Source organism: Brassica napus, chromosome C3, assembly GCF_020379485.1.
Source record: "Brassica napus cultivar Da-Ae chromosome C3, Da-Ae, whole genome shotgun sequence".
Classification (NCBI taxonomy): Eukaryota; Viridiplantae; Streptophyta; class Magnoliopsida; order Brassicales; family Brassicaceae; genus Brassica; species Brassica napus.
The window spans coordinates 63,286,126-63,308,004 of NC_063446.1; the positions used below are offsets into that span (position 1 = coordinate 63,286,126).

Genomic DNA, 21,879 nt, shown 5'->3' on the forward strand with positions numbered 1-21,879 from the left:
TTCAAGCTTTCCAAAATCTAACCCTAAGAATACATACAATACTACAACACATGTTTGTCAAACCCTAAAACCAAAGAATATCATGATTGAATATTTTCACTCATCTATGCTGAAAACTATTCATTTTTATTATGTCTTAATTTACATTACTTAAAACTGTTTATAATTATATGATTTTAATTTTTCATTTGTCAAAATATTTCTTAAAGAATTTATAAATTATTATAAAGATCAACTACACCAAACGACTTACTTGATTCATCTAATAGAAGTCATCTAGAAGACTTCTAGCATCTTAGACGACTCAGACGACTTACTGGGGCTATATTCGTAAAAATGGCTGGCTGTAATTTCACAAGGCTTTTAGGTCAGTTTTGCATTTGATTCAAGTTTGGGTATAAGTTTCTTGTATAAAAATCTAAAAGAAATAAAATAATTAATTTCCTTTTTAATTAACTAACTTTACTTTTTAACCAAAATTATAAACCAAAAATTAACTTCAGATAATTACATTGTGAATGTGTCAATAAAAACTACCATTATGTTAAAATAACTTCTTTTTTTCCTAAAATCTTAAATAAAAGAGATTTCTAAAAGAAAATTCTTTTCTAATCTTAACCAATTAAGAATTTTTCTTTTAAATCGTGATTAGAGAGAATTGTAAATTTTTATTTAATAGTCATTTTTACTTCAAAATTTAATGCTAAACATGATAGTAAAAATTATTCAATTAAGAAAAATTGTAAAAATATTAATGATATTGAAAAAAACAAATTTTGAAAATTGTAACTTTTAAAAATAGTTAATATTAACTAGAAATAGTTATTTGATAGAAATTTTATTTTTTAAATCCTAGACAAAATATAATAGTACAAGATTATGTAATATTAATTTCTTTTTCTAAAATCCTACAAAACTGTAAAAGAATATTTGATAGTTGTTTTCCATTTTTATAAAAAAAAATTCTAAACAAAAGAAATTTTTATAATATTTGATATTATTTTTAAGAGAGTGTTTGATGACGAACATGATACTAAAAAATTATTTGATATTATTTTTATGAGAGTGTTTGATGATGAACATGATACTAAAAATTATTTAATTAACAAAAGAAGTGTAAAATTAGTATTGATATGAATTATAAAAATATCAATTTTAAAAATATTTATTAATAGCTAAAAATAATTAGTTGATAGCAATATATTTGTTTTTGAAATTCTAAAGAGAAGATAATTGTAATAGGTTATATGACAGTAATTTACTTTTTCTAAAATCTTAAACAAAATTGTAAAGGAGTGTAAAATAAAATTTTAAAGATTTATTTAATAAAACATTAAATTAGTACATAAGAACATGTTTAATGTTGTCATTGATTCGATTGATGTATTTTACTTTCATTTCTTTTTACTTTTTATTTTTTATTTCGGATTGTGTTCAGTTTAAATGTTTATGTATAGTATTTTCTCTAATTCTAAGTATAAAGTTTATAACAACTCATCTATGCACCGTAATTATAAAATACAAATATTAACTTGAATTTATGTGTGAAAACGGATTTTAATTATAAAATAAAACTCAAACAACATATGCAACAACAATCATAATATTATAATAAAATAATTTATTATTTTATAGTTTTCATTAAATTAAAACATCAAACAAAAAACCTTTGCAAGCAAGGGGCTGATATCTTGTTACTAATACAATTCACATTGAAAAGGAAACCTTCTTTCACGTTTGACGAACTCTTATGTGTTGTCTTTTTATTTATTTACGTTCATTATATGTCTTCCATCTTCGTCAATTGTGCCACGATCTAGAAGATCTGAAGAAGTAATTAAAGTTAAAAAAAAAACTTAATAAATTCGCTACCTTGTAAGAAAAAAAACCTATTAATTTTTTTATTAATAATGTGCAAACCACTCTTTCATGCGTTAGGTAGACAAATAAAAAGAGTCCAGAAAAGACGACATCAACCAATAATAATAATATAAATATAATTGTAACGTTTTACTCGAACTATTGATTTAGAAAACATCAAAGATTCGGTTTAGAAACATAACCATGTGCGTATGATGATATAATTAGCATACTCTTTATGTTTTTTGATTAAATCAGCATCATTGACATTGGACATTATTTGGACCAGTTATTATTAAATGGCACAAAAATAACACCATGTGACGTTGATCCGACCTTATCACTTTCTTAGTTTATTACTCTTTATAATCTGTTCTACCGAAAAATAATATACAATATATTGATCGGTCATCTCAAGAATTATACAAGTATATACTGGGAACAAGATTATTGTTTACTGTTATTCATCTTCTTATAATTCAAAAAACAACTCATCAAGGAAGTTAAAAGATCATCGTCAATCGTTTTTATTGCCACATTGAGACTTTAGCGACGTCTACAACTATGGAGTGGTCATTATGGAGGCTAGAGCTGATCACATGAGACAATACATAGCCATGTCACATTCCCAATAACATTTCTGAATAATACGATGCCTTCTTACCTAAACCAGCTCCACGAAGAATACTGCAGAAATAATAATGTATCACTATCGTTCGCTTAAAGTACTTGTGTGAAATTACTTTGGACCTAACCCTAAACGTTTTGTACAGTATGTGTCATTGTTGTTAGTGTATATGGAACAACCTCGAAGACCAAAAAGTCAGATATTTCTATAGAGAATTTATCACCAGTTTTCGTTAATAATCAAGCTTTGAATCTTCTTAAGGCGTATACAATAAATTCTCTAGAAAATTACACCTCTCCCAACTCATAGTCTAAACTTCTAGAAAAGAATGAAATACGTTTGTGAAGAGAGACCAAGACATAAGTTGACAGGCAAAGATTTAGTAAACAGCAACAAAACAAGGTATGAATTTTAAACAGACGAACTCAAAATCACGAAGCATAGACAAACATCTTTAGTTACATTACATATATATATATATATACTATTAATCTATTAGTAGAGCAAACTGTTCGGAGGGATGGGAAGAGAGGAAATAGATTAATGGACTTTGGCCATCACTCGGTTGTCATTCTTATAACCAGAAAACAAACTCATTAATAAAGTTTAAGGTTTTAGTTGGGCCGATAGGGCCATCAATCGTTGTTATTGCCATATCGAACTTTCAGTATTCATTGTTACCCCTAATGCAACTAGTGTATATCATATCATCATGGGTTACCCATGATGGGTAGCTACGGCCAGAAAACCCCTAGTCTCTTTTTCTCCGTCTAAATTTGGAATGTATATTTTCTTGTTGGTGCTTTTACTACAGTTTTTAAAACTCTTGGGTATTTGGTTGTAACTGACCAATATTTTCAGCTGTTGGTGCTTTTCAGTTAATTTGTCTGGTGGAACAACATGATCATTTGCATTCAAAGGTAGCAGGTTCAAATCATTAACTTTTATTCTTTAGACTTTTGAATTAAACTACATATACTGGCCCAAAAATGTTTTTGTTGATTCCAGCATATTACAAAAGCACGTACTGACCCCAAAACTTATTTTTTTGAATGAATGCAAGACCCCAGGACAACTTCACGTATACATTAGGCAAAAATTCATCTCTTTTTGTGTGACCCTACGGGGATAAAGTCCTTCTAGAAGAAAAGACGTACGCGTAGAGCGAATATAAAAGTTTTTCTCCCAGGCCCGAATCTCAAAAAGGGTCTTTACCCACCAGTTTTTTAGTAGCTCCTAAAGCTGACTTCCCCTCTTTGGTTTTAAACCGCTAAATACTTTTCGGGTTTTTCAAACTTTTTACTTGTTAGGGAAGTATCTACCGGACAAAAGGTTTCTCTGGTCTTTACCCACCGGGTTCTTCCCCCGACCGTGTCGGAGGGACCGCCGGAGCCACCCTACTTCACCGCTGAAGTGTTCTGATGACGAATATCGTAGCTATGGAGGTTGTCTCTGGGAAGGAATGGATGTCTCTCACCTTATAGGGCTCTCCCATGTCTCGGAACTTCCTCTGTTCAAGTACTACAACCGCAATTCTTCCTAATCTGAACTACTGTTTGTAGATTTTGTGGTTCTCCTTGCTCTCTTTCACTCTACGAAGATCGTAACTGCACTCCACATTACTACAGTTTGTAGTTTCGCCTTCTCCTTGGTTGCATTCACATCTGAGATAGCTTAGCATCTTTACCATAATGTCTCACCGATACACGAGAGCTGAGAAGGGTAAAGCTATGGCCAACAACACCACGCTTCGAAAGCCGCTCGTTAAGGTTCCAGAATCTGATATCTCGGAACTCATCGAACGAAATAAGTTCATGCTTATAGGTCGAGCAACAAATCCGGCGATACAGAAGACCAGGGCCCTAGTTGATTTCTTCTTGCAGCACTGGAATGTGGTTGGAAGACTAACGGGTCGCGCCTTGGGGCCGTCCCTGTTCCAATTTGTTGAGTCTGAGAAAGACCTTCAAACCATCCTCTCTAAGGCACCCTTCCACTTCAAAAAGTGGATGTTGATTCTTCAAAGGTGGGAACCGATCATTTCAGATGATTTCCCAAACCGCATTCCTTTTTGGGTAAACATTCATGGCATTCCCCTCCATTACTGGAATGATCAAACCATTGATGTTATTGGCCCGGTCTTGGGCCACATAGACGTCAAAGAAGCGGCGAAAGCCCAAGTCCGTGTCCTTGTGAACGGCCTTCAACCTCTTATAATGAAGATGGACCTACAACTACCGTCGGGTGATGTTATCGAAATAGAAATGGAATATGAAAACTTACAGAAACATTGCTTCTTCTGCAAGTCTTTGTGCCATGAAGATGATGACTGCCAAAGTCGCGTGGAGTTACGTCACCAGAAGGAAGATAGGAGGAACCTGGGCATCTCCCAACAAAACACTCTGGAAAGCATTGAAGAAGGGAAACGCAGACAGGATGACAGGAAAAGGTCCCGCCATTACCCATCGCCTCACTAGGGCGGGGCACGCTGGACAAACTATAGAAGAGAGGAAATAGATGAGGATTACGAGCGTCAGTCCCAACGTCAACCCTACCACCACCAGCGTCACTCCCCTCCTGTGAGAAAGGAAACGTCAGAGAGAAGCTTTGGCTCTGGATTTGAGGAGAATAGACGCCACTACAATGACAGTCACTTGGCTCGGCACACCTCTCCACCACAGAAGAGAACCAACAACCAGAGAAAACCATGATGGAACTTTTGCAACCTCAAAAACACAAGACAAAAACGATCCTCCCTCTGCTCTGTCCAGAGGAAATCGTGTCTCTCCTATCACAGATTAAGCTCTAGGACCGATCAATCGCCTACAACAGGCCCAAATAACAAAGACAAACGAACGAGCATCTCGTCACGTTTGTCTGATCCCCGCTCTGGGAATGGGTCATGAGAGGATATAGTCTCTGCCAAGGAGAGGCTCTCTGTCAATACTCAACGAACAAGTCGGGCTGGGTTGGATCTTGTGAGGAAGGAAGCTGACACACTCCAGAACCTACAAAACTTGATTCCTCAACAATTGGAGATGACTCTTCCATCAATAGATTCCATTACTCGACCTTCGAGTTCAAATGTGTTTGAAGCAGGCAGGTTAGACCCGTGTGAGAGGTCCCCTATAAGGACTCTCAGCGAAGATAGGATTCATGTCTATTTACGCCTGGGGCCCCTACTATCTGATACTACTGAGGAGACTGAAGAGTTAGGGGAACTACCAATACATCCTGCTCTGACCTCAAAAGCAGCAGGGAAACGAGTTGCGAGAAGACGCACTGCACGTAGTACGTTGCAGGAAGTTAGTGATTAGCCCCAGTCCATGGATCAGTACATGGAACCAGCTCCGCATGGACATCAGGACGTTCTGAACAATTCAACCGAGGTTCATCCATCCAACCGTACCGATCAGACTGACCGAGCCGTGTACCGGATCGACCCGCGTTCGTCCGGAATGGAGTTTCAGCTGGAACCACGATCAAACGACCGAACTGACCGTACCAGAGCTCGTCTTTCCCGACCATCTCGACATTCTAAGGACAATAGTCGAGCCAGACTTAGCTTGGGTCGTGAAGAACCTGAAGAGATACATGAATTCTCACCCGGCGGACCATCCGGACAGTCCCGCAGGAGTCCTTATCGTTACCGCCGTGCATCTATCAGGTTCGGAAGAACCTGGACAGTAGCCGAAGGGTTTCCTTGACCAGAACGTGAACCGAAGGGTCATCTTTGACCAATCTGCATGGAAGACTGAGTCTTTGACTCATTAATAATATTTTAGTCAATGTTTCTATTTTCTATGCATTATTTTCCCACATTTTCTATAATTGTCTTTGACTACAAAACACTATAAATATGTAGTCCCTTGATGAATAAAATCAGTTCAGTTTTGGTTGTTTATTTTCGATTCTTCTTTTCTCTGAGTGAGAGAGAGAGTTCTTAGCTAGTTCATCGGTTTGAACCGGCTTGTTGATTTGGTGGTCAGTCAATTATCTTTGTGTGTCGTTTGGTGGTTAGCCAACACACTACATTCGTTCTTGAGTGGTTAGCCTTAGATCGTGGGTATATCAAGAGTCATTCCGCATCTCTTGACGATCCTTTCAATCCATCTCAGTTCCAGAAGTGTCATTTGCCTTCTCGGATCATATCCAACACCCAGCTAAAGTGATCCTTCCCGATTTAGGGCGTATCAAGTGGTATCAGAGCCACTTTGGCTGGTTTGTTTTCTTTCATTTTTCATCTTCTCATCTCTCCACGTTTTTCTTTTCTTATTTCTTGGATCCGGGCTGTTCTTTTACTCCCTTGTAATCGCCTATTATAAAAAAAAAATATCGATAAAAAAAAAGTTTTGGCTTGAATCGCTTCTGAAGAGAAATCGAGGGGGAGAGGTGGAAGAGAAACCCTGTTGGCTGAAGAGAAACCCTGTTGGCTGAAGAGAAACCCAGCCTTAGGACAGTTAAGACGGATCCATATCAAAAATCTCTTCACCTTTCTTTCTCTTTTCTTTTTGCCACAAAAGTTTGTTTTGGGTTTTGATTGCTGAATTTTGACTGTCTATCATCCTTTGAACCAGTGAAAGAACTCTGAGTAACCATCTAAAAATCGTGAGCTAAACACTTGAGAGTGTGAGGATTTTTATTTGCTAACTTTGTTAAGTGTTTTCAGGATGTTTGGACTTCTCAAGAAATCAAAACCACAACAAGACGTCTACTTTCCTTTTAAAACTGTTTTTGAAAAGGAACAATTGTTTTTTGATAAGAAACAGTTTGCTTCAAATGGGTTTGACTTTGTGCAGAAACAAAAGAAGAGACAAAACAGGTGCGATGATGAGAAGTGGTGATCGTCTCTTCACCAAAGCCAAGAGAAGCAACCGTGATGTGCTTGATCAGAACGAGCTTCAGACTTATGTCAGCTGTGAAAAGATGTTGCATAAGGCGATTCATGTTGTCCGGCAACTCAAAAAGAAGGGAAACACCAACACTTCTTGTGCACCAAAACAACAAAGTAATTCTTCTTCTCTTTCAAATTCTGAATTGAAAACTAATGTGTTGTCTTTTGATAAAAGCAAGGATGTGAAAATCACAAGCAAAGTTCTTTCTACCAGGTGTTTCAAATGCCATAGGGTCGGTCATTATGCCAACAAGTGCCAAAAACAGAAATCGTTGGTGACTTTGGGGAAAGTTGAAACCGAGCCAGAAAAGGAAGAACTTTCGGTCCCATTGCCAATTTTCGATGACTTCACAAATAAGCCAACGAAGGGGCTAGATGAAGAACAAATCTGTGGTCATCAAGCAAACCAAGAAGGATCTACTTCCATTCAAAAACCGGACCAAACTCAAGGTGAGCATTGTGCTGATTATAATTCTTTTGCATATAACCCTTTTCCTTTTAATGTTACAGATTTGAGGACAAATCTTTTTGAAGAAGGAGGGAATGATGTACCCCAGTCCATGGATCAGTACATGTAACCAGCTCCGCATGGACATCAGGACGTTCTGAACAATTCAACCGAGGTTCATCCATCCAACCGTACCGATCAGACTGACTGAGCCGTGTACCGGATCGACCCGCGTTCATCCGGAATGAAGTTTCGGCTGGAACCACGCTCAGACGACCGAACTGACCGTACCAGAGCTCGTCTTTCCCGACCATCTCGACATTCTAAGGACAAAAGTCGAGCCAGACTTAGCTTGGATTGTGAAGAACCTGAAGACATACATGGATTTTCACCCCACGGACCATCCGGACAGTCCCGCAGGAGTCCTTATCGTTACCGCCGTGCATCTATCAGGTTCGGAAGAACCTGGACAGTAGCCGAAGGGTTTCCTTGACCAGAACGTGAACCGAAGTGTCATCTTTGACCAATCTGCATGGAAGACTGAGTCTTTGACTCATTAATAATATTCTAGTCAATGTTTCTATTTTCTATGCATTGTTTTCCCACATTTTCTTTAATTGTCTTTGACTACAAAACACTATAAATATGTAGTCCCTTGATGAATAAAATCAGTTCAGTTTTGGTTGTTTATTTTCGATTCTTCTTTTCTCTGAGTGAGAGAGAGAGAGTTCTTAACTAGTTCATCAGTTTGAACCGGCTTGTTGATTTGGTGGTCAGCCAATCATCTTTGTGTGTCGTTTGGTGGTTAGCCAACACACTACATTCATTCTTGGGTGGTTAGCCTTAGATCGTGGGTATATCAAGAGCCATTCCGCATCTCTTGACGATCCTTTCAATCCATCTCGGTTCCAGAAGTGTCGTTTGCCTTCTCAGATCATATCCAACACCCGGCTAAAGTGATCATTCCCGATTTAGGGCGTATCAGTTAGCATGAAGAAAAGGCGCACTAACACCACACTACAGTCTCACCGAAGGAAGCTCATGCTTGATGCTATAACAGCTGGAGGAAGAGCGCAACGGAAGGCTCCACCAAAGAGATTGGCTGTTAACTTGATCCCGGCGATGGCCGGGAAGGAGAAGGATTTTCATCCTCTCCAAAAGTATCTTCCTTAGCATGTATAAGCTGGAACTGTCGAGGCATTGGGAGCACCTTGACAGTCCAGCGGATTAGGGAATTCCGTAAGCGAATTTCTCCAGCAGTCTTGTTCCTAATGGAGACAAAAAATCAGGATGAAGCCGTGCTCAAGCTATTCAGGAAGTCCGATCTCACCAACCACTGTGAAACTCAGGGACTCTGAAAATTCCATTGCAGAATCCTCTTCATCGCACCATGTTAGCAGTCTCACTGTTAACTCCGACTCCAAGAACCTTATTTTGCTCTTGAAGACTCAAGGTCAAGATGTGGCTCTGCGAGGGGTGCTTCACGACATTCATGTTCTGTCTCGCTCTTTCGTATCTATCTCGTTTAACTTTATTCCGTGTTTAGCAAATGTTCAAGCTGACTCCTTAGCTAGAGCAGCTTTACTCTCATTGTCTTCGCTGCACCTGATGTTGTAGACTGAAACTCTGTTTTCGTAATCAATCCTTATTTGCTCAAAAAAAAAAAGTCCTTCTCAGCTGCTTGCAATCCAAGTCACATAGTTGATCATCGTCATTACTTTACTGATGACCAGTTCCCCTAGTCCCTCCGCCAATTGCCAAAGCAAAAGTAAATATTTTTTCTTGTCAGCAATTCCTTTTAGCACACCCTATCAATAAGTGAACGCTAATGGATCATGACTAAAGTGAATTCTAAATTACGTTCATGTAAAAGATGTAAAAAGATTAGGAAGTAGACAGATCTGGGTGGATTCGAACCACCAACCTCTCATAACGAGAGCTCTACCATTTTGAGCTTACAGATCTATTAACACGAACCTTGCCAAGTTAACATAAAGTTTCCATCTCTATACTAGAGAATCCTAATGACAAAACCATATCCACAATAGTGCGACAACCAGGATCAGATTTACAGTCTGCTTTAACATTAACCAATCATCATTTCGATATAATAATTATATAATTTCAATAGAACAAATGCTACAAGTGAAATTAAAGGCCGGCCAATGCACAGATACTAGCTGAAATTACCACATCAAAACAACAACATAAATGTATTATGCACAAGTGTTTATGCAAAATACAATGTAAGATTTTCGCTAAATATTCGATGGTTCCTTCAAATTGCCAACAATGAAATACCCTTTTTCAATATAGAAACACTGTATCTAATTTTACATACAAAAAGTCAGACAAGTTACTTGATTTAGATACCTCATTGCTTCAACATGAACACACTCATGCGCTCGATTTATCCATTGCTAAACATCGCATCTATTATAAAGGCAGATGGCGATACCTCCAAGGTCTTCTGTCACCAGAGCCATTAGCTCTATGAAAAACATAGATACAATCATACAAGACAACATGCTTACAGTATTGTGCAAATTGATGGGACTCTAACGTACTTCTTTGTATTATATACTATAAAAGTGGATACATGTTGCTAGAACATTGTTCTTACAAACAAATAACTAGAAGTACGTATATAGCATTATTAAAGAAAGAAAATGAAAAGTGCTTGATATTAAATATTTTTCACAAGTGAGTTTTGAGCGTCTCCATGAGCAAAATGAAATTCAATTTGGAGTTATGATAGGTTGAACTACGAATAAACATGTGAATGGAGAATCAAAACTCAAACTTAAATACCTTTGCCTCTGTGGAGTACGTTGGATCTAGATATATCCGCGTTAGACTCCAGATCCGAATCAATTCAAAATATGTCTGTGTATCTAGAGATATTGTGGTGAATCGAGATCAAAGGAATCAGAGAGCGAGAGAGCAAGACACAAGGTGAGGGGGAGAACCCGGGCTTAAAAAAAAATCCCCCGTGCGAACTCCCCTCACCAACACGAAACAATTATTTTTATTATTATTTGGAGACCTGCCATGCAAGCGCACCTGTCATGGCAAAGGTCGGATGACAAAGATGCTAATCAGAACTCAAGCCTAATCCATCAGGCTATATCGTCCTTAACAAACATCTCATACATCCATCATACTCATTATCAATTCACATATCTGAATCCTCTTCCCTCTTCTCCAATTGCTCCTCTCGGTGACTCATCATCACCTCATCAAGCCGCAAAGCATATCACAGATCCGACGAACCTAGCTTGCCGAGATCATGATGCTCGATCAGATCTGAGAATAATCAACAGAAAAATAATATTACAAACGAATTCAATCGAATCAAACATCAGATCCAGCTACGATAGGCTTAGTTACCAGCTCTTCAACCGATCGTCGGAGATCTCAGCAGCTAAGATCCGTCTCCTGGATCGTGAATCAAACCGGAGCTACTAGATCCATGTGAATACGACGCCGATTCGTAGATCGACGGCAGAACTGAATCGGAAATTCTTCCAATACGTCAAACAAATCGACGTAACAGATAGATCTAGAGAAAAGCGATGAACAAAAAGTTGAAAGAGATAACGATAAAAAAGCGGGTATGAAAACCAATGAGATCAAGGCGTTTTTTTATACAGAGTGTTGGGACTAATAGACGGACGAGATGGAATAATTCGATAGTAAGATCAACGGTCGAGATGTGATCTCTTGGGGGTGAGGTTACGTGTTTAGTGGCGTTTTAAAATGAGAGGCGGTTGTTTTACACAAAAGAAAAAAAATAAATTCAAGACGTTTTAGGACATGGACAGCTAATCTATGGGGTCGTTGACTTCGTTGGCGTTTTACCGATTCCATGCGTCTTACCTAAGCACGTTTTCTTTATTTGACTCAGAGATTTAACAACGACCCACAAAAGTATTTGGGCTATAACAAAGCCCACGATAAAACCGACGGAGCGGCTAGGCTTAAGCGTTCGGGTCTTCCGGTTGGGTTCGGGCCGGTTCCTTTCGGATCTGCTTCTTTTAGATCCTAAATATTTAGATCCAATAGGTACTTAGAAATTTTCGGTTCAGGTCGGTTCTTCTCGGGTCGGTTCGGATCTATAATTAAAATATCCATAATTTTTCGGATCGGATTCAGATATTTAGGATCTGAAAAAACATGACATACTCAATTCCATCAAATTTAGTTGATATTTGTCATATATATCTATTTTACAAAATAACTTAAATGAAACTATTAATAATTAAAATAAAACATTTTTAAACTCTAAATTTTACATTTTAAAGCTTCATATTACTTAAAAAATATTACAAAATAATAATAAATGTTGTTAACAAAAGATATTTTAACTAAATCATAAAATAATATATAGAAAATATAACACAAAAACATCATAGTTTTCGATATACATGTTTTTAAGTCGGGTACAAATCGGTTTTTATCGGGTCGGGTCTATTCGGGTCGGTTCTTTTCGGGTCCGGGTCTATTCGGGTCGGTTCCTTTCGGTTCCGGGTCTATTCGGATAAAAAAAATTTAGACCCAAAAGGTACTTATAAATTTTCGGTCCGGGTCCGGTATTTTTGGGTTGGTTCTGGTTCGGGTTTTCGGGTCCAGGTTAAAATGCCCAGGCCTAGGAGCGGCTAAAGAAGATTCAATAGGGTAGTTTATGTGTCCTCTTCAAGAAAGGACACTGATTGTTTAATTGTTTACAAGAGATCAAATGCTTTGCCCTATTTGTTTGCTTCATCGACTGACATTAGAGCCACAGCGAACCAACCTACTGCTATCACTAAACTACTAGCTAGCCCGCATTTCCAGCTACTTAGTACCCTTCTTTGGGCGATTTCAAAGTAGACTTCCCCTCCCCATTCATTAGATAGAAAAGATCGCCAAGATTTTACTTGGAGTATCCGCTTAAATTAAAAAAGGATCTGCCAGCTCTCTCCGCCTGAATGGAGACATCAAACCCTCGAACCGTCATTCCAGGATTTGCAGTTCGATACTTTCCATTATGTTACAAGCTCAATCTCTTCAAATTCATTGTGTAATGGCGAAAGTACCAGCTCGATTTTTATCTGAGAGGAAAAAAACTCATTCTCTTTGGCTAATACTTGGCCACTGTTTGCTAGTAATTGGCGATTTGCGAGTCGTTGATCATAAATTGTTAACAAATACTAAAACTGTGCGCTGAACGTGTCCGTTGGTTTATAGTTTGATGAAAGCCACACACAAAAAACATCGCAAACGCTAAAAAACTGGCGATTTATGAGTCGTTGATCATAAATTGTTAACAAATGCTAAAACTGTGCGCCGAACGTGACCGTTGGCTTATGATAAAAGCCACACACAAAGAACATCGCAAACGCCAAAAGAGAGTGGCAAACAAAAAGAAAAACACAAACATATTAAACGGTGACGTTCTCTCCTTTTGTTTTATTGTCACCATCTCTTTGAAAAAGCGCTTCGATCTCTTCAAGCGACTTACCTTTCGTCTCCGGCATTAGGAAGAAGAAGAAGTTCCACGCCACCGCCGCAACTCCAGCAAACATAAAGAAAGCTCCTCCGGTTGTTATCGCCCTAGTCAGCGACAAAAACGACATGGACACCGTAGCATTCATCACTCTATTCACCGCAACGCCGAGACTCGCTCCTTGCGCCCTAAGCTTCAACGGGAACACCTCAGAGCTGTACACCCAAGTTATCGGCCCAAGCCCAATAGAGAAAACCGCAACAAAACTATAAGCAGAAACTATGCTTAATACCAAAGCCCAAGCTAGTTTCCCGCCAGAGTTCTGAGCCATCGTGAGCCCAAACCCTAACATCGTCAACGCACAAACCATTCCTCCAACGCTGGTCAACAAAAGCTTCCTTCGACCTACCTTGTCAAGCAAGAAAGTCGCTATGAAGATAAACGTCGTCTTCATGATTCCGACACCGATTGTGACCAAGAAAAGCTTGTCTTTAGCCGTGATCCCTGCCCTCTTAAAGATCTTCGGACCGTATAAAAGCACGGCTTCGATACCCGTGGCGTGCTGGAAGAAATGAATCCCTAACGCAGTCAAAAGAACTCGTCGTACGGCAGGTGTTGGTCTTAAGATTAGCTCTTTCCACACTCCTTCACCGTGAGTCTTCTTGTTCTCCATCTTCACAACTTCATCTTCACAATTTGCGTCGATTCCAGCAGCGGTTTTGATGTCTTTAAACCGTATCTCAGCTTCTTCAGGCGAGTTCGATACTAACTTCAGTATCTTCTTGGCTTCTCCGAGACGGCCTTGTAAGACCAACCAGCGTGGAGACTCCGGCATTTTCAAGATCCCTAACGCTAGCACTAGCGAGGGGATCGCAGCTATGCCGAGCATCAGTCTCCAACCGATATGCATTGGTAACTTGGAGAAGAAGTAATTGACTAGGTAACCTAGTAAAATCCCTATACTGATGCAAAGATGAGGAAGAGAAGCTAAGAGTCCTCTATGTGAAGCGGTTGCTATCTCGGCTGAGTAAACCGGAGCAACCATTAGAGCAAAACCGACGCCTAGACCGGCTGTGCATCTACCGGTTAGGAGAACGGGATAATTTGGACCCCAGCCCATTAATACTGAACCTAACATGAACAGTATTGAAGCTAAGACGATTGTGTAACGACGTCCGATTATGTCCGATGTTCTTCCAGCGAGTAATGATCCGAAAAGGGCACAAAGGTTGAGGATTCCGGTGAGAACTTCGATCTGAACTTCGTTAGTCTTTAGATCTTCTTCAATAAACACCATTGCTCCACTCATAACACCAGTATCTATACACATATACCAAAAAATACCACATATTATCGATTCTTGTGATCATTAAAATTCTTTTACAATTCCACATAATTGATATTGTTGAATACTACTATATATATATATCAGATCAAAAACAAAAACAAAAAAGAAGAGAAAATATATGTTTAAAACAATAAACGTGATACAGAAGAAAAAAAAACTAATACATTTTTGTCGAATCTAGCATATATTTAAATCTTAGCTTTTATAATTTAAAAATTACTAGAGATAAAAGCTTCATATATGTGTAAAGTTGTAAACAGATGTTTTTATATCATCAGCCTTTCAATTTAAAATTCCAATAATATTCAACAAAAATGTTAGTTTTGGAGATTTCTTATAATACGCTTACCGTAACCAAAGATGATGGAGACGATGGAGGCGACAATAGAACACTGAAGAGCGTATCTATTAACTCCGGGTGGCTTTTCATTGGTCGGCTTCTGATCGACGGGATCCGGATTCTTGCTGGAGATGACCTGATCTTCCATGATTAGTTTATCACCACGTTATCAGAAAATATTGCTAACCAACTATAGAGTATACAGACTTTATCTCTGTCTTTCCCAGTTAGAAGTCTGTATCTGAAAGTTAGTTATGAGTTTGGTTAACAATATCTTTTTCTCACTACCAAAGAAGATTCGTTGATTATATATAGAAAAAACTTATGACGACAGAAGACAGTACTCGTCAAAGCCACATGCTCGAAATAGGGGATTTAGTTATTTGAATATCAATAGACAAGAGTCATCCACACATCTTTTATTAATTTATTTATAGAGATTTGTGTTGTGATAAATCACTTAAGACCCGATCAATGATTCTAATTACAGACCCTAACTACATGCGTAATAAGAATAACCATGGAACATTGATATGTCTAACTTGCCAAATACTAATTAACTTTTTATTTTTGATAAGAACGTATCTGAGACCAAATGTAACGTGAACTCTGACAAGCTAAGATGTTTTGTAATTTGATGAAAAGATATGGGTAGACACGAGTCCACTATTATTGGGTGATTAAGAACTATTTTAAGATCTGTTTTTTGGTTTTATCCTCGTGAATATTTATAAAGTTATGTCACTGTGTAAAACGTCATGAGTCCATTTTAATAAAAAAAATTCAAAGTAAATATAGATAATTTAATGGAAGAGTCAAGAGACTATTTGGATTTAAGAAAATTAAAAAAGGTTCGATTGATTACTTTGAATCATGGGAAAAAGCCAAACATGTTTTGCTTAATTAAGTAAATAAGAAAAACATAGGACGTAATTAGGTAAGCGATAGTAATTAATATCATATCATCTTTAATTATATGTAGTTAAAATATCATGTTAATTATTCATATACTAAATTAGTATGGTTTTCCGTAATTATTTTCCAATACATGCGAGTAAAAGTTGGCATATAGTTCATGCTGTTTAACATGATACTAATCGAGAGTATTAGACAAAAATATCATATATACGCTATGGAATAGTCAAATGGAACAAGTGAAATAACCATGTGAGATATTTTCCATAATTAATCTAGATTAGTAAGACGAACCCTCAATAAAGCAAATCTCATCGCTCATTAAACACTTGGCTTACCTTAATTGATTGAAGGTTGCATAAATAAACTTTTAAAAAATAATCTTCTATTTTCCATATATACATGTAATAATATAATATTAGTGAACATAATAAAAAGGGTAATTCTCCATATCAGCATCTTTTTAGTTTTTGTCTCAAAAATAGGATAGAAAGCTAAAAGTCATAAAAATAACATTATTAACTGTTTAAAAGATTCTATTACCCTCAATAAATAATACAACTAACAAAAAAAAAGACTCGTCTTCTCTCGGCGTCGTCTCCTACGATATCTCTCTCACGACGGCGGCACCAAGACCACGAGCATTGTCATCAATTCCGGCGACGACGAGCACTGCCATCAACTCCGGTGACGACGAGCATTGTCATCATCTCCGACGAAAGCACGAAGCTTTGATTATATTCTCTCCGATCTCTCTCTCACGACGGCGGCACCAAGGCGACGAAATCCCAATCAACTCCGGCGATGAAAAGCACTATCTTCAACTCCGACGAAATGACGAAGCTTTGATTCTCCAACGCCATCTCGGTATGATTCCAAAGTCTAGAGTTTTGAGATTCAAATATGAGGCTTCAATCTTCAATGATAATGGTTTGAGAACTAATAAGTTTGTTTTGTTGTATTAATTGAACAGATAGAACAAAGCAATTCAGGATTCACTTTGAGCAGTATAAAAGCTAAGGTAGTCCATCTTATCTTCTCCAAAAGTTTCTATCTTGATGGGATTTGGTTATGCCCTTAACATGTTCAATAGAATGACAAAGCCTTTCTGTGTCATTTTTAAAGCATTGATTGAGAAATATGATTAATGATCCTCTTGAACTGTGTTGAACACTCAGGTCTTGCTATTATCTCCCGACCTTTTGCCATCATTGCTGCTGCTCTTACTGTCTTAAGCTTAGCTTTCCTAAGTGACAAGTTATTTTGATTTCTTCTTTAATTTATACTTTTATATCTCTCCTTACATATTCATTTGTTGTTTATTTGCATCTATTGATTGTGTTTAGGAAATGTTGCTTAACACATTGTTAGTCTCTTGTTGCTTGTGCTTGTGAAGCTGTCTAGTGTTCAGAAAAATTTCAGGAAGCATTTGTGTAGTTTCAGGAAAGCCTTCCAGAAAATCGGATGGTAACAAATTTTGAAACTTTTTTGCTTGGTGTTTTGTTCTGCTTAGGCATGTTGATATCTTTGGTAGGCTCTTGAATTTTCTTATGAGTCCCTTGTTGCTTGTGCTTGTGAAGCTGTCTAGTGTTTAGATTAATTTCAGGAAGCATTTGTATAGTTTCAGGAAAGCCTTCTAGAAAATCAGATGGTATTTTCCTTCTTTACGCAAGATAGAAACAAGATGGGAGATTCTGATTTCGGATGGACTAGGCTTGATAAAGAGGATGATACACACGTCAGTACCAAAGAAAAATCAAGATATATGTATGCAAATCTATGCATATTAATCAATATGGTATACATATACTTCGTAGTTAGATCATGTAGATAATACACATATAATTTTCTGAATGTGAGATAGGAGAAATCATATATCTGTGTGGTTTACATAGCTTGCTCTTGTTTTTGGTTCTTGCAGATATGATGGGATGCTAGATACAGAAACAGTGACCAATCCCACAGACAAAACGGTGGCTCATTTGCTGAAGCATCCCAAGGAAACAAAAGAAAGTTGTGAAGGGTATATTTCGTTCCATGCCATTTTATAATCGTTCATATAGAGCTTTACACCGATTTATTGTTAACTTAATACTCAGGTGTTGATTTTGTCATCACTCAGTTTAGGTTGATGTGTTACAGAAGAGCTTGAGGTATTCAGAAGAGTAGCCAACATCTCTCTGCATGTCTAGAAACAATCTCCTCTTTGGTCATTTCATGTGAAGCTCTTATTCTTGTATTAGTTGTTTTGTTTTATGACTTATTGAATACCCCTTCTTATTACACGTACCACCATAAGAACTACATTTTGGAGAACTCATGAAGTTTGTTTGCTCTTACATGTTTCTCTTTTAAGACCATATTTGGTCTCTTATTACAATTGTATGCAATCACTAAAGACAAAAAAAAATTCTCATATCAATCAGTCTAAATTAAAGGAGAAATAAAAACTGTTAATGAATTTGTCTTTTCTTGAGTTGATGCATTGGTATGTGAAGAAAGACCCAACATGTTCTTTACTGTATGCGATATTCAAAACATGTTTCTTGTTCAAACCATTATATATTGATTAATATGCATAATCTTTGTTATGGATGACTATCCTGAATTGAAACTTAATCTTTTAGAACAACCAAAACAAAACAACATAATCAAAATCTATAAAAAATTCATTGGCTATAGAAATCACCAAATAGAGCTCATTGTCTACAAAAGAGAGAACACATATCAAACAGAGAACATGGAAATAAGATAACTTGAAGCATTTTCAGTAATTCTATCAAGAAAGTGTTAAATGTTGTATCATTATAAAACACACATGTTCTCTAAGATAGCTTGTAAAACTTTCAGGATGGGTTTCCAGAAAATAAAATGAATGTGTTTTCTTGCACAAGTCTGTTTTCGAAGAGAATCAAAAACGTGTAAGGAATGTTAGAGAGTCCTTGTTCGGGATGGCTATCCTGAATTGGAACTTAATCTTCCAGAACAACGAAAACAAAACAACATAATCAAAATCTATAAGAAAATTCATTGGCTATAGAAATCTCCAAATAGAGTTCATTGTCTACAAAACAGAGAACACATATCAAACATAGAACATGGAAATAGGATAGCTTGAAGCATTTTCAGTAATTCTATCAAGAAAGTGTTAAATGTGGTATATCATTATAAAACACACATGTTATTTAGGATAGCTTGTGGAACTTTCAGGATGGGTTTCCAGAAAATAAAATGAGTGTGTTTTCTTGCATAATTATGTTTTCGAAGAGAATCAAAAGCGTGTAAGAAATGTTAGACAGTCCTTGTTCAGGATGGCTATCCTGAATTGTAACTTAATTTTCCAGAACAACCAAAACAAAACAACATAATCAAAATTTATAAGAATATCCATTGGCTATAGAAATGTCCAAATAGAGTTCATTGTCTACAACAGAAAACATGGAAATAAGATAGCTTGAAGCATTTTCAGTAATTATATCAAGAATGTGTTAAATGTGGTATATCATTATAAAACACACAAGTTATCTAGGATAGCTTGTGGAACTTTCAGGATAGGTTTCCAGAAAATAAAATGAGTGTGTTTTCTTGAATAAGTTTGTTTTCGAAAAGAATCAAAAGCGTGTAAGGAATGTTAGACAGTCCTTGTTCTGGATGGCAATCCTGAATTGAAACTTAATCTTCCAAAACAACCAAAACAAAACAACATAATCAAAATCTATAAGAAAATTCATTGGTTATAGAAATCTCCAAATAGAGTTCATTGTCTACAAAACAGAGAACACAAATCAAACATAGAACATGGAAATAGGATAGCTTGAAGCATTTTTAGTAATTCTATCAAGAAAGTGTTAAATGTGGTATCATTATAAAACACACATGTTATCTAGGATAGCTTGTGGAACTTTCAGGATGGGTTTCCAGAAAATAAAATGAGTGTGTTTTCTTGCATAAGTCTGTTTTCGAAGAGAATCAAAAGCGTGTAAGGAATGTTAGACAGTCTTTGTTCTGGATGGCTATCCTGTATTGAAACTTAATTTTCCAGAACAACCAAAACAAAACAACATAATCAAAATCTATAAAAAAATTCATTGGCTATAGAAATCACCACATAACAGAACATGAACTGAACCGTGACGTTCACCATCCCTTTGCAATGTTGCTCTAAGGTGGCTTCCTAGAGGATGATCAGCTGAAAGAAACTGTAAGGGAAACAACTAATTACAACATTAATAATGGCAAAAACTTAAACATATTTGTTAAACATATAAAGTTATATGTATTAGTGAACTAGCCTCATCCAGGAATATATACTTCAACGCGTTGAACGATGTCATCCCAAGCTTGCTCCACAGTTATATCGTCATCATCATCCTAAGGGTGAATTGCCTAGCTGCAACATGAATAATATTTTCTTCTTTAACAAATAAATAATTATAGAATAGAGATGGTACAAAAAGACGTACCTTCTCGAGAGCCAGCTCAGTAGTAGATTGTTCTGAATCCTGCTTTTTCTTGAAGACATTTGATACAACAGAAAAGTCTGGTAGCTGCAAGTGGCACCAATAGAGAAAAGTATTAAGAGAAGAAACATGAACTTTCTCAATCATGTAACTTGCTTTGACACCAAACCTTTGATGTATAATTTTTGGAAGCTTTTGTACGTGTTCATGACCTCCTTCCTGATTTATTTTCCAGATGGGAACAGAGGCAACAAATGAGACACATGCCTCTCCAAAAGCTCAACTGAGTACTGAGACTCCAGTTTTTACTCCAAATCAGACGCATCAGGTACATGCTTAAAATCTTGGAGTTTTCAAGTAATTTTTGGAAGCTTTTGTACGTGTTCATGATCTCTTTCCTGATTGTTTTTGCAGATAGGACCAAAGGAAACGTTTAAACGATGTATAAAACTACTTCAGTTAGTGTAGAAACATCAATAAGTTTTGAGAGTATCAGAAGTTTCAGTTGTCTTGAAGTATTTTCAGGAATTTTATTAAGAAAATCTTAATGTGATACTATTATAAGGCATATATGTTATCTAAGATATCCATCAAAATATTTTAAACACAAAGTATTGTTCTCACATGTGTTCTATAGTGTAATAATGATTACTTTCTTGGAGCTGATGAGGGTCTCATCTTTGTATATGTTTTGCTGATACATTTCGTCTCTAAAAAGAACCAATATCTCGTCATAACAGAATCGCAATATCTCTCTTAATTTAGCTTCACTGAGACACTGACCATTCGGGTTTCTGGGGTTAATGATCACCATTGCACATACCTGCCATTAACCACGTGTCTTAACCAATAAAGAAGCTTCTATATCAACAATTCTACTCACTGTTATTCCTTGAGAGCGAGTCTGAGCAACAAAAAGCTTCTTTCTTTTTTGGGTTTGCCTTTGCTTAAGTGTTGTAGTTGGTGAAGCTGGAGTACCTAGCTTCTTTGTTTTCTCATATTTTGACTTCATGTGCTTCTTCTTCTTCTTTTTCAGTTTCATCTCTGGTAATTTCCTCTGCAGTTTGTTTCCGGTAGGACCAAGAATTGATCGGAACTCCCGCTCACCGGAATCGGGAAGGAACCGACACTGACCTGATTCTCACCCGAAAGAATATGCTTCGATATCCACAAACCCAACAATGAATCTACTAAATTTGCTAATTTCAAAGCAGGTTTAGAGAGTGTAGTATTGAAAAATCTGCACTTTAACATTACCACTTTAAGGATCCTTCTAGCAAACCAAACCAATTTGCTTACATGTGTTCACGAGAAAAGCAGTGATATAAACAATGAGAGAAAGTGATGAAAATCACAAATAATAGACTTGGAACTATGAAGATAACAACACCCTTTCTGGTTAAGAGAGAACCTCTGATTGCATAGTGATATTTCTTCACATCTCCGTTGAGAGACTCGTAGTCTACTAGTTTGAGAGACATTTTCAGAATTCACTTTTCAC

The 21,879-nt window shown here is 36.9% G+C and overlaps 2 protein-coding genes and 1 long non-coding RNA gene across 3 annotated transcripts; 1 reads left to right on the plus strand and 2 right to left on the minus strand.

The window, feature by feature from the left end:
* Positions 1–4,179: 4,179 nt before the first annotated feature.
* On the plus strand, positions 4,180–4,962 carry LOC125583236. The gene has a single exon (XM_048749871.1). It carries the CDS (start codon positions 4,180–4,182, stop codon positions 4,960–4,962), a length of 783 nt encoding a protein of 260 aa, XP_048605828.1.
* A 5,051-nt stretch (positions 4,963–10,013) lies between these two features.
* LOC125583826 lies at positions 10,014–12,100 on the minus strand. The gene is made up of 2 exons (XR_007320877.1): positions 11,218–12,100; positions 10,014–11,133 (listed from the first exon to the last, which is right to left on the minus strand). It is a non-coding gene; the product is annotated as an uncharacterized LOC125583826 (long non-coding RNA).
* A 652-nt stretch (positions 12,101–12,752) lies between these two features.
* On the minus strand, positions 12,753–15,292 carry LOC125583827 (probable polyol transporter 6). The gene is made up of 2 exons (XM_048751345.1): positions 15,013–15,292; positions 12,753–14,635 (listed from the first exon to the last, which is right to left on the minus strand). Exons 1-2 carry the CDS (start codon positions 15,149–15,151, stop codon positions 13,251–13,253), a joined length of 1,524 nt encoding a protein of 507 aa, XP_048607302.1. The 5' UTR covers positions 15,152–15,292; the 3' UTR covers positions 12,753–13,250.
* Positions 15,293–21,879: the final 6,587 nt, after the last annotated feature.